At 42.8% G+C, this 14,157-nt stretch overlaps 1 protein-coding gene across 1 annotated transcript in view; it reads left to right on the top strand.

The window, feature by feature from the left end:
* Window positions 1–14,157, top strand: part of LOC140286187 (kalirin-like) — a 69,822-nt gene that overhangs the window by 9,062 nt on the left and 46,603 nt on the right. The window contains exons 2-7 of the mRNA XM_072379143.1: window positions 7,464–7,538; window positions 7,616–7,730; window positions 10,845–11,037; window positions 11,123–11,346; window positions 11,809–12,124; window positions 13,958–14,080. Of these exons, the coding sequence (XP_072235244.1) occupies window positions 7,464–7,538; window positions 7,616–7,730; window positions 10,845–11,037; window positions 11,123–11,346; window positions 11,809–12,124; window positions 13,958–14,080 (1,046 nt within the window). The remainder of the gene's footprint in view (window positions 1–7,463; window positions 7,539–7,615; window positions 7,731–10,844; window positions 11,038–11,122; window positions 11,347–11,808; window positions 12,125–13,957; window positions 14,081–14,157) is intronic.

Genomic DNA, 14,157 nt, shown 5'->3' with positions numbered 1-14,157 from the left:
ACATAACATGTAGTTCTTACAGAACATGTAGCTCACAGAACATGTAGCTCTCACAGAACATGTAGCTCTTACAGAACATGTAGCTTACAGAACATGTAGCTCTCACATAACATGTAGCTTTCACAGAACATGTAGCTTAAAGAACATGTAGCTCTCACAGAACATGTAGCTCTTACAGAACATGTAGCTCTCACATAACATGTAGCTTTCACAGAACATGTAGCTCACAGAACATGTAGTGCTCACAGAACATGTGGCTCACAGAACATGTAGCTTACAGAACATGTAGTTCTCACAGAACATGTAGTTCTCACAGAACATGTAGCTTACAGAACATGTAGCTCACAGAACATGTAACTTACAGAATATGTAGCTCACAGAACTTGTAGCTCACAGAACATGTAGCTCACAGAACATGTAGTTCTCACAGAACATGTAGCTCACAGAACATGTAGTTCTCACAGAACATGTAGCTTACAGAACATGTAGTTCTCAAAGAACATGTAGCTCTCACAGAACATGTAGCTCTCACAGAACATGTAGCTCACAGAACATGTGGCTTACAGAACATGTAGTTTTCACAGAACATGTAGTTCTCACAGAACATGTGGCTTACAGAACATGTAGCTTACAGAACATGTAGTTTTCGCAGAACATGTAGTTCTCACAGAACATGTGGCTTACAGAACATGTAGTTCTCACAGAACATGTAGCTCTCAGAACATGTAGCTCTCGCAGAACATGTAGCTCACAGAACATGTAGCTCTCACAGAACATGTGGCTTACAGAACATGTAGCTCTCACAGAACATGTAGCTCACAGAACATGGAGCTCTCACAGAACATGTAGTTCTCACAGAACATGTAGCTCTCACAGAACATGTATTTCTCACAGAACATGTAGTTCTCACAGAACATATAGCTTACAGAACATGTAGTTCTCACAGAACATGTGGCTTACATAACATGTAGTTCTCACAGAACATGTAGTTCTCACAGAACATGTGGCTTACAGAACATGTAGCTCTCACAGAACATGTAGCTCTCACAGAACGTGTAGTTCACAGAACATGTGGCTTACAGAACATGTGGCTTACATAACATGTAGTTCTCACAGAACATGTAGTTCTCACAGAACATGTGGCTTACAGAACATGTAGCTCTCACAGAACGTGTAGCTCTCACAGAACGTGTAGTTCACAGAACATGTGGCTTACAGAACATGTGGCTTACAGAACATGTAGCTCACAGAACATGTAGTTCTCACAGAAAATGTAGTTCTCACAGAACATGCAGCTCACAGAACATGTAGCTCACAGAACATGTATCTTACAGAACATGTAGCTCACAGAACATGTAGCTCTCACAGAACATGTAGCTCACAGAACATGTAGCTTACAGAACATGTAGCTCACACAACATGTAGCTCTCAAAGAACATGTAGCTCACAGAACATGTAGCTCACAGAACATGCAGCTTACAGAACATGTTCTCACAGAACATGTTGCTCACAGAACATGTAGGTCACAGAACATGTGGCTCACAGAACATGTAGCTTACAGAACATGTAGCTCATAGAACATGTAGCTCTCACAGAACATGTAGTTCTCACAGAACATGTAGTTCTTACAGAACATGTAGCTCACAGAACATGTAGCTCTCACAGAACATGTAGCTTACAGAACATGTAGCTCATAGAACATGTAGCTCTTACAGAACATGTAGTTCTCACAGAACATGTAGTTCTTACAGAACATGTAGCTCACAGAACATGTAGCTCTCACAGAACATGTAGCTCTCACAGAACATGTAGCTTACAGAACATGTAGCTCTCACAGAACATGTAGCTCTCACAGAACATGTAGCATAAAGAACATGTAGCTCACAGAACATGTAGCTCTCACAGAACATGTAGCTTACAGAACATGTAGCTCACAGAACATGTAGCGCTCACAGAACATGTGGCTCACAGAACATGTAGCTTACAGAACATGTAGCTTACAGAACATGTAGTTCTCACAGAACATGTAGCTCACAGAACATGTAGCTCACAGAACATGTAGCTCATAGAACATGTAGCTCATAGAACATGTAGCTCTTACAGAACATGTAGTTCTCACAGAACATGTAGTTCTTACAGAACATGTAGCTCTCACAGAACATGTAGCTTACAGAACATGTAGCTCATAGAACATGTAGCTCTTACAGAACATGTAGTTCTCACAGAACATGTAGCTCACAGAACTTGTAGCTCTCACAGAACATGTAGCTCTTACAGAACATGTAGCTTACAGAACATGTAGCTCTCACATAACATGTAACTTTCACAGAACATGTAGCTTAAAGAACATGTAGCTCACAGAACATGTAGCTCTCACAGAACATGTAGCTCACAGAACATGTAGCGCTCACAGAACATGTGGCTCACAGAACATGTAGCTTACAGAACATGTAGCTTACAGAACATGTCGTTCTCACAGAACATATAGCTTACAGAACATGTAGCTTACAGAACATGTAGCTCACAGAACATGTAACGTACAGAATATGTAGCTCACAGAACATGTAGTTCTCACAGAACATGTAGTTCTCACAGAACATGTAGCTCACAGAACATGTAGCTCACAGAACATGTAGTTCTCACAGAACATGTAGCTCACAGAACATGTAGCTCTCACAGAACATGTAGCTCACAGAACATGTAGCTCACAGAACATGTAGTTCTCACAGAACATGTAGTTCTCACAGAACATGTAGCTCACAGAACATGTAGTTCTCAAAGAACATGTAGCTCTCACAGAACATGTAGCTCTCACAGAACATGTAGCTCACAGAACATGTAGTTCTCACAGAACATGTAGCTCTCACAGAACATGTGGCTTACAGAACATGTAGCTCTCACAGAACATGTGGCTTACAGAACATGTAGTTCTCACAGAACATGTAGTTCTCACAGAACATGTGGCTTACAGAACATGTGGCTTACAGAACATGTGGCTTACAGAACATGTGGCTTACAGAACATGTAGTTCTCACAGAACATGTAGTTCTCACAGAACATGTGGCTTACAGAACATGTGGCTTACAGAACATGTAGCTCTCACAGAACATGTGGCTTACAGAACATGTAGTTTTCACAGAACATGTAGTTCTCACAGAACATGTAGCTCTCACAGAACATGTGGCTTACAGAACATGTAGCTCTCACAGAACATGTGGCTTACAGAACATGTAGTTCTCACAGAACATGTAGTTCTCACAGAACATGTGGCTTACAGAACATGTGGCTTACAGAACATGTAGTTCTCACAGAACATGTAGTTCTCACAGAACATGTGGCTTACAGAACATGTGGCTTACAGAACATGTAGCTCTCACAGAACATGTGGCTTACAGAACATGTAGTTCTCACAGAACATGTAGCTCTCACAGAACATGTGGCTTACAGAACATGTAGCTTACAGAACATGTAGCTCTCACAGAACATGTGGCTTACAGAACATGTGGCTTACAGAACATGTAGTTCTCACAGAACATGTAGTTCTCACAGAACATGTGGCTTACAGAACATGTGGCTTACAGAACATGTAGCTCTCACAGAACATGTGGCTTACAGAACATGTGGCTTACAGAACATGTAGTTCTCACAGAACATGTAGCTCACAGAACATGTAGCTTACAGAACATGTAGCTTACAGAACATGAAGCTTACAGAACATGAAGCTCACAGAACATGTAGCTCACAGAACATGTAGTTTTCACAGAACATGTAGTTCTTACAGAACATGTAGCTCTCAGAACATGTAGCTCACAGAACTTGAAGCTCATAGAACATGAAGCTTACAGAACATGTAGCTCTCAGAACATGTAGTTCTCAGAAGCTCTCAGAGGAGGCTTCACTGTGATCTGACCTGACATCTTGACAATGATTCAGCTGATGGAAGCAGAACGAATGTAAAGCCCATTCTGAAAGAGCAGCTCTGCATATCGTGCTCAGTGGTTAATGCTGTAATGACTGACCCAGACGGGTTCTTCCACCCAACGTTAGTGCTTCAGGATCTGAAGAATGAATAAATTATGAAAGACAAAAGCACAAATATGAGCTCAAGTGAACACATATGACCGGAGGAGCCAAAATACGCTAAAGGAACCACCAGCCGGACACAGTGGACCACACATGCTGTTTGACAAATGAGCCACAACTCATCTTCTTTTCTGTCTGATGTATTTAGAGAGTCCTTCAGATGCCACCAGGCGTTAAATGAGCGCCACCTGATGCTATAAAGGTGTAACAGCATTAATGGCAGGTGGTGTTATTGAACACCTGGTGGTGTCTGATGGAGAAATGATAAGCTGCTAATCATTCAAAGCCAGAATCAGTCCCTGATAAGTGAGGTCTGCTCTTGTTGTTTCCTCCTTCTTATTCTTGGTGGTGCTTATATAATCCCTGGTAGACCTTCTTAAATAACTGCTGGCACAGCTGTAACGGCATTAAAAATAAGCCAGATGGAGTTTTTGACAATGGATGAAGGAAAATGATGACCCTTCTGGCATGTGTGAAGAAGCTGAAGGACCTTCACGGTGAAGGGGTTTGGGAGGCCCATTATTGTAAGTCTGCTGGCTTTTAAAGTGAAGAAAGCTGCAGTTAACATGCAGTTATACTTTTATTTTCCCCCTGCTTCCTTATGCTGTCAAATCTATCAAAGTCTACCTGGAAGTCCCTTTGAATGCTTTGAAAACTGGATCTATTTTCTTCTGCTACTGGTTCAAAGCGTCGTGTGCCGGTGAAAATGTCCTCCCATAATTACCATTAAAGTTAAGTGGAGAAATGCCAGAGATATGTCTGAGGTCACTTCCACCCAGAGCTCTGCTCGTTTATTGGCCTCGCAGACGCAGTATGAGTCGGACTGTGAGGTCTTTATATCCCACAGGCTGACATTTTCGGGACTCAGAGGACATTGTGGGGGAATGTATTCATTAGTTTTTGTTGCATAATCAGCTTGATGAGTCCTGACAGGCTGACAGCAAGTTTCTCTGAAGGCTTTTCATCTGCTCTGTGCAGCTGCTATTTTAGGCTTTACATCGACTCACAGTGAGAGGGTTTTGTCGGTATAAGTGAGCGGAAAACCCTTCTCCGACTCTCTGCTTCTTTGATTGACAGTTGATCAGAGATCAATCAGCTTCCTGTCAGTCTGGACTGTGAACACGCCGGCTTCGGTCATGTTTACACTCTCAGAGATTTCAAACAGCCACCACTAACTCGTCAGTGTCTGCAGACTGTTAGCTTCTGCTCTCAGACCTGCAGAATTCCAACAGAAGCTCCTCCTGCTGACAACAGGGAAAATGCATTCCTCACATTTTCTCTTTTGCTAATTCACGCAGCAAAGTGCAGATGAAGTGAGGCAGGAGCATGGAGTTTAGCTCTGCCATCAGCTGCCTGCTCTTTCATTGAAGATGTATCACTGAAATAAAACCAGTGGTGGAACCAGAACTTTACTTCCTCAGGTACAAACCTGCAGGTGTTTGATCAACAGCTGGAGCCAGCCATTAATCTGTTGATTGTTTGGGGGAAAAGGATGTGAAGGAAAGTAAAAGTTTAATATACAGAGAAGGGAACCATGGAGAAACCAGCCAGTTCTTCTGTTTGAGATGATCTTGGATTATCAGAATGGATGCCGATTGATTTTCTGTCCATTAGCTCCACTGACGCCTGAATACTGGGAACCAATGAGGATCCTCATTCTGATTTTCTGCCTAAGTATTGATACACTCAATTGATTTAGTCAAACGTTGGCTTTGCTTTAGTTCATTTTTCAAGCAGAATTACAAAGAAGCTGATTGCAGCTTCTACAATGCAGCAGTTTACCACTTTTCTTTGTGTTATATGGTAATAATTCGTATATTTTGAGGCTTGTAGACTTTAAAGATGTCACAATGGATTCCAATAATCATTACCTCCAGTCAAATAGTTTCAGATCTGCATTTGTTCCTCAAAGTTAAATCTTTCTGGTCCATTAGTTCCTTGCATCATAGCCTGTTTTAATGAATGCTCACAGCTCATACCACAACATTTCAAGGTCACGCATCCCTTACTTTTGGATTCTTGGGGTTTCTGCTTGAGATCAAAGGGATGGTCTCCGGCTGGATAAATGTTTCACTTGTTCTTCTTGTTGTTGGTGGGTTTTTCTCTCTGAGGGTTACCGCTGCTCGTGGGGCTGCTAATGTGAGACGTTTAAAGCCCTCAGTGTGTGTATGTGTTGGATTAGTCCCCCCCCCCCGCTGTGCAGGATGATCTGACACATATGGGAGGTCTCTCTGCAACACAGAGGGGATCCTGGTGCACATTCCCTCCATTGCCTCTAAACCATCACCATCCTTGACCTTAATCTAACTTCAGAGTTAACCCAGTGGACATTTGAAGGTCTGTCCATAGCTACCCCCCCCCCCAAAGTTTAGCATTTTCATTGGTCAGATACCCATAAAAGTACACAGTCCCTCCCTGAGCTGAAAGGCTTCAGCTTATTGATTAAAACGCCTGTCAGCTCCTCTCTGAATTGGCTTATTGTGATGGATAAATTGATGCTTTTATGTCGTTTGCGTAATTTTTTAACCCAATAAACTCCGTATGAATGGAAACTAATGAGTAACTAACCCCAGTCTGTTGGTGTTTTCTACCTCTTTGGACCAAACTGAAATCTCTGAAACGATGAATCGATCATTTTATGCGGCAGCTTTCCATTTTGGTTTCTATTGACGAGCATATGGGCTGTGTTTCCATTTAACTGTCAAGTGAATTTAAAGCAAACTTTTGAAGTGTTGCTAAATAGAAAATGTGCATCAGGGTTTTCCATCACCCGGGGCCTCGTGTTAAAAAGCTTTCATGCTGAAAGAGGACGTGATCTTAAAATCAAAAGCAAATACACCAAGAATTATCCATCCATGCATTTTTAGATGCCTGCTTCATCCAGCTCAGGGTTGCAGCTGCTTTGGTTTACGGTTATTTGTCCTTTTGTTGTCAGGAAGCTGAATTCCATGAAAGTTGGTGAAGGGAGAATCCAATAAATCTCGGTGTGGATCGGGATAATTTTTGGTTAAGCAGAAGCTTTGGTGGAGAAAGCAGCGCCTGAATGTTCCTGTTGTCTCTTTTTGATCACCCTCTCTGACACTATAGATCATTTTAAATGACAAACTGTCCCCCGTTTGAATTAGGCAGGCAGGAAACTTCATTAAGCTATTCCGATTTAGTTAATGGGATATGTAATAAGCTCACTATAAGCATCACAACAGTATCTCATCATATCTGTGGCTGCCTCACCTGGGTAAGAGCAACAGAACCATTGAACTAAACTTAGAAGTGAAACTGAGAGTAAGTGTAGGAAACTGTGCTTCAGGACTGTAGCCATGCCTCAGCAGATATCTCCTGGCCTGAACCCACAGCTGAAGATGACTCCATCTGTCTTTCAGGTTCTGGTAAAGCAGACTCTGTCCGGGCGGTTGATGTCCTGACGGTGCTCAGAGAGAAAGTGGCCTTCGTTTCAGGTAAAACACCCAAACCCTCTGCAGCTTTGACCCGGTCCTCTGTGATGCAGCTCAGGCAACCGTTCTGTGTTCTCCAGGTGGACGGGACAAACGAGGTGGGCCAATCCTGACCTTTCCTGCCAGGACCAATCATGATCGAATAAAGCAGGAGGATCTCAGCCGACTGGTGACCTACCTGTCGACCATACCCAGGTATACCCTCTGATAGAGGCTGAGGATTACCAGCTCTCACACATACAGTTTTCAGTGTTTGTCCGTCTCCACTCCACACATGAGATGTTTTAGCTCATACAGATGTTATAAACTGATGTTTTAGCTCATACAGATGTTATAAATTGATGTTTTAGCTCATACAGATGTTATAAATATATGTTTTATCTCATACAGATGTTATAAATTGGAGTTTTAGCTCATACAGATGTTATAAACTGATGTTTTAGCTCATACAGATGTTATAAATTGATGTTTTAGCTCATACAGATGTTATAAATATATGTTTTATCTCATACAGATGTTATAAATTGGAGTTTTAGCTCATACAGATGTTATAAATTGATGTTTTAGCTCATACAGATGTTATAAATATATGTTTTAGCTCATACAGATGTTATAAACTGATGTTTTAGCTCATACAGATGTTATAAATTGATGTTTTAGCTCATACAGATGTTATAAATATATGTTTTATCTCATACAGATGTTATAAATATATGTTTTAGCTCATACAGATGTTATAAATTGGATGTTTTAGCTCATACAGATGTTACAAATATATGTTTTAGCTCATACAGATGTTATAAATTGGATGTTTTAGCTCATACAGATGTTACAAATATATGTTTTAGCTCATACAGATGTTATAAATTGATGTTTCAGCTCATACAGATGTTATGAATTGGAGTTTTAGCTCATACAGATGTTATAAATTGGAGTTTTAGCTCATACAGATGTTATAAATTGGAGTTTTAGCTCATACAGATGTTATAAATTGGAGTTTTAGCTCATACAGATGTTATAAATTGGATGTTTTAGCTCATACAGATGTTATAAATAGATGTTTTAGCTCATACAGATGTTATAAATTGGATGTTTTAGTTCATACAGATATTATAAATTGGATGTTTTAGCTCATACAGATGTTATAAATATACGTTTTAGCTCATACAGATGTTATAAATTGATGTTTTAGCTCATACAGATGTTATAAATATATGTTTTAGCTCATATAGATGTTATAAATTGATGTTTTAGCTCATACAGATGTTATAAATATATGTTTTAGCTCATATAGATGTTATAAATTGATGTTTTAGCTCATACAGATGTTATAAATTGGATGTTTTAGCTCATACAGATGTTATAAACTGATGTTTTAGCTCATACAGATGTTATAAATTGATATTTTAGCTCATACAGATGTTATAAATATATGTTTTAGCTCATACAGATGTTATAAATTGGATGTTTTAGCTCATACAGATGTTATAAACTGATGTTTTAGCTCATACAGATGTTATAAATTGATATTTTAGCTCATACAGATGTTATAAATTGATGTTTTAGCTCATACAGATGTTATAAATATATGTTTTAGCTCATACAGAGGTTATAAATTGATATTTTAGCTCATACAGATGTTATAAATTGGATGTTTTAGCTCATACAGATGTTACAAATATATGTTTTAGCTCATACAGATGTTATAAATTGGATGTTTTAGTTCATACAATGTTATAAATTGATATTTTAGCTCATACAGAGGTTATAAATTGATGTTTCAGCTCATACAGATGTTATAAATTGGAGTTTTAGCTCATACAGATGTTATAAATTGGAGTTTTAGCTCATACAGATGTTATAAATTGGAGTTTTAGCTCATACAGATGTTATAAATTGGAGTTTTAGCTCATACAGATGTTATAAATTGATGTTTTAGCTCATACAGATGTTATAAATATATGTTTTAGCTCATACAGATGTTATAAATATATGTTTTAGCTCATACAGATGTTATAAATAGATGTTTTAGCTCATACAGATGTTATAAATTGATGTTTTAGCTCATACAGATGTTATAAATAGATGTTTTAGCTCATACAGATGTTATAAATAGATGTTTTAGCTCATACAGATGTTATAAATATATGTTTTAGCTCATACAGATGTTATAAATTGATGTTTTAGCTCATACAGATGTTATAAATTGATGTTTTAGCTCATACAGATGTTATAAATAGATGTTTTAGCTCATACAGATGTTATAAATATATGTTTTAGCTCATACAGATGTTATAAATTGGAGTTTTAGCTCATACAGATGTTATAAATTGATGTTTTAGCTCATACAGATGTTATAAATAGATGTTTTAGCTCATACAGATGTTATAAATTGATGTTTTAGCTCATACAGATGTTATAAATTGATGTTTTAGCTCATACAGATGTTATAAATTGATGTTTTAGCTCATACAGATGTTATAAATAGATGTTTTAGCTCATACAGATGTTATAAATAGATGTTTTAGCTCATACAGATGTTATAAATATATGTTTTAGCTCATACAGATGTTATAAATATATGTTTTAGCTCATACAGATGTTACAAATATATGTTTTAGCTCATACAGATGTTATAAATTGGATGTTTTAGTTCATACAATGTTATAAATTGATATTTTAGCTCATACAGAGGTTATAAATTGATGTTTCAGCTCATACAGATGTTATAAATTGGAGTTTTAGCTCATACAGATGTTATAAATTGGAGTTTTAGCTCATACAGATGTTATAAATTGGAGTTTTAGCTCATACAGATGTTATAAATTGGAGTTTTAGCTCATACAGATGTTATAAATTGATGTTTTAGCTCATACAGATGTTATAAATTGATGTTTTAGCTCATACAGATGTTATAAATATATGTTTTAGCTCATACAGATGTTATAAATAGATGTTTTAGCTCATACAGATGTTATAAATTGATGTTTTAGCTCATACAGATGTTATAAATTGATGTTTTAGCTCATACAGATGTTATAAATAGATTTTTTAGCTCATACAGATGTTATAAATAGATGTTTTAGCTCATACAGATGTTATAAATATATGTTTTAGCTCATACAGATGTTACAAATATATGTTTTAGCTCATACAGATGTTATAAACTGATGTTAGAGAACATGTGCAGCTCCATCTCATCCTGGTAATTACTGAAGCTATCAAACTGCCTAAAAATAGTTATTGTCTGAGAAAAAAAGGGGGAAATGTGACATAAAGAAACTGTTTCTCTGCCTGCATGCCTGCCAGTGAGGACGTGCGCGCTCGTGGCTTCACTGTCGTGGTGGACATGCGCGGCAGTAAGTGGGACAGTGTGAAGCCGGTGCTGCGGACGCTGCAGGAGTCGTTCTCTTCAAACATCCACATCGCGCTGCTCATCAAACCAGACACCTTCTGGCAGAAACACAAGACCAATCTGGGCAGCGCCAAGCTCAGCTTTGAGGTACTGAGAGGTGCAACATTAACACAGCCTCAGCCGCTCGGTTCTGTGGATTCTGGTGGTGAGTCAGTAAAATGTCTGTCTCCAGACCAGCCTGGTGTCGGTGGAGGGTCTGTCCCGGCTCGTAGACCCCTCCCAGCTGACCTCTGACCTCGGTGGCTCGTTGGAGTACGACCATGTGGAGTGGACCGAGCTGCGTCTGGGCCTGGAGGAGTTCTCAGGGGCCGCCACACAACTGCTGGCCCAGCTGGAGCAGCTCGAAGCCGGGCTGAACCGCATAGCAGAGCCTCAGGACATGGATGAGGCCCGCAAGTTAGTGATTTTTAGTTTGTATTTCAGTTCAGTTTTATTTATAAAACTAATCACAACAAATGTCATCTCAAGGCGCCTCAAATATCGTTCAAATCAAGCCAATTCATTGTGATATGATCATAATCCAGTCATATCGAATTAATCAAATTATGTTTATGCATTTAGCAGACGCTTTTATCCAAAGCGAATTACAGATAGGCAGGTGGGGTAGGGGGGTCTTGCCTAAGGACCCCTACTGAAGGTAATACCTTTCATGCAGGGGATTTGAACCCAGCTGGCAGTCATACACTATCCAGTCCACTAAATTAGTCCCGTTCATACAGAGCCAATAAAAAGGAAACCAACAGATCGCATCAAAAACTTCTCTTTGATCCTGAGTGGGGAGAAAAAAACTCCCTTTTAACAGGAGGAAACCAGAACCGGGGGCGACCCGTAAACTAACCCCCAGAGTTTCCTTCTCAGGCTTCTGGAGGAGCACAGTCGGCTCCGTAACACCATTGCCACGGCCCCAGTAGACGCCCTCGACCGCGAAGGGAAGAGCTTGCTTCAGCGCATGCGCCTGGGCCCGTCTCATGGCGACCCCTCCAGTGAAGGCGGGGGTGGTGGGGGCACCTGGCTGTCGGGCGGGGCGGACTTCCAAAGCGTGGCGCCGAAGGTTTCTTCTCTGCTGGACCGGCTCCAGGCAGCCCGCACCCACCTGCTGCAGAGCTGGGGGGACAGGAAGCTGCACCTGGACCAGGCGCTGCAGCTCCACCTGTTTGAGCAGGACGCCACGAAGGTGAGCTGCAGTGTTCATGAAGGCAGACTGAGGAGAAAGGTTTGAGGCAGGCAGCCGGGGTCCAGACTGAGGAGAAAGGTTTGAGGCAGGCAGCCGGGGTCCAGACTGAGGAGGAGAAAGGTTTGAGGCAGGCAGCCGGGGTCCAGACTGAGGAGAAAGGTTTGAGGCAGGCAGCTGGGGTCCAGACTGAGGAGGAGAAAGGTTTGAGGCAGGCAGCCGGGGTCCAGACTGAGAGGAGAAAGGTTTGAGGCAGGCAGCCGGGGTCCAGACTGAGGAGGAGAAAGGTTTGAGGCAGGCAGCCGGGGTCCAGACTGAGAGGAGAAAGGTTTGAGGCAGGCAGCCGGGGTCCAGACTGAGGAGGAGAAAGGTTTGAGGCAGGCAGCCGGGGTCCAGACTGAGAGGAGAAAGGTTTGAGGCAGGCAGCCGGGGTCCAGACTGAGGAGGAGAAAGGTTTGAGGCAGGCAGCCGGGGTCCAGACTGAGAGGAGAAAGGTTTGAGGCAGGCAGCTGGGGTCCAGACTGAGGAGGAGAAAGGTTTGAGGCAGGCAGCCGGGGTCCAGACTGAGGAGGAGAAAGGTTTGAGGTTGGCAGCCGGGGTCCAGACTGAGGAGGAGAAAGGTTTGAGGCAGGCAGCCGGGGTCCAGACTGAGGAGGAGAAAGGTTTGAGGCAGGCAGCCGGGGTCCAGACTGAGGAGGAGAAAGGTTTGAGGCAGGCAGCTGGGGTCCAGACTGAGAGGAGAAAGGTTTGAGGCAGGCAGCCGGGGTCCAGACTGAGGAGGAGAAAGGTTTGAGGCAGGCAGCCGGGGTCCAGACTGAGGAGGAGAAAGGTTTGAGGCAGGCAGCCGGGGTCCAGACTGAGGAGGAGAAAGGTTTGAGGCAGGCAGCCGGGGTCCAGACTGAGGAGGAGAAAGGTTTGAGGCAGGCAGCCGGGGTCCAGACTGAGGAGGAGAAAGGTTTGAGGCAGGCAGCCGGGGTCCAGACTGAGGAGGAGAAAGGTTTGAGGCAGGCAGCCGGGGTCCAGACTGAGGAGAAAGGTTTGAGGCAGGCAGCCGGGGTCCAGACTGAGGAGGAGAAAGGTTTGAGGCAGGCAGCCGGGGTCCAGACTGAGGAGGAGAAAGGTTTGAGGCAGGCAGCCGGGGTCCAGACTGAGGAGGAGAAAGGTTTGAGGCAGGCAGCCGGGGTCCAGACTGAGGAGGAGAAAGGTTTGAGGCAGGCAGCCGGGGTCCAGACTGAGGAGGAGAAAGGTTTGAGGCAGGCAGCCGGGGTCCAGACTGAGGAGGAGAAAGGTTTGAGGCAGGCAGCCGGGGTCCAGACTGAGAGGAGAAAGGTTTGAGGCAGGCAGCCGGGGTCCAGACTGAGGAGGAGAAAGGTTTGAGGCAGGCAGCCGGGGTCCAGACTGAGGAGGAGAAAGGTTTGAGGCAGGCAGCCGGGGTCCAGACTGAGGAGGAGAAAGGTTTGAGGCAGGCAGCCGGGGTCCAGACTGAGGAGGAGAAAGGTTTGAGGCAGGCAGCCGGGGTCCAGACTGAGGAGGAGAAAGGTTTGAGGCAGGCAGCCGGGGTCCAGACTGAGGAGGAGAAAGGTTTGAGGCAGGCAGCCGGGGTCCAGACTGAGGAGAAAGGTTTGAGGCAGGCAGCCGGGGTCCAGACTGAGGAGGAGAAAGGTTTGAGGCAGGCAGCCGGGGTCCAGACTGAGAGGAGAAAGGTTTGAGGCAGGCAGCCGGGGTCCAGACTGAGGAGGAGAAAGGTTTGAGGCAGGCAGCCGGGGTCCAGACTGAGGAGGAGAAAGGTTTGAGGCAGGCAGCCGGGGTCTGAGCAGCTCTCTTTGTTTGTCCCAGATGTCGGAGTGGATCGCTCACAGCAAAGAGCTGTTCATGCAGAGCCTGGCAGAAGTCGGTCAAAACCACCAGCACGCCGTTGACCTGCAGACCCAACACCAGCACTTCACCGCCAACTGCATGGTCAGTTTATGCTTCTGTGTGTGTGTCTGACTCGGTGTTTTCAGTCCAGAACCAAACCGTGTGTGTCTGCTCGTGCA

This window comes from Leuresthes tenuis, unplaced genomic scaffold (assembly GCF_036924035.1).
Source record: "Leuresthes tenuis unplaced genomic scaffold, fLeuTen1.0.hap1 SCAF_1, whole genome shotgun sequence".
Taxonomy (NCBI): Eukaryota; Metazoa; Chordata; class Actinopteri; order Atheriniformes; family Atherinopsidae; genus Leuresthes; species Leuresthes tenuis.
This window is presented reverse-complemented; position numbering and strand designations above follow the sequence as displayed.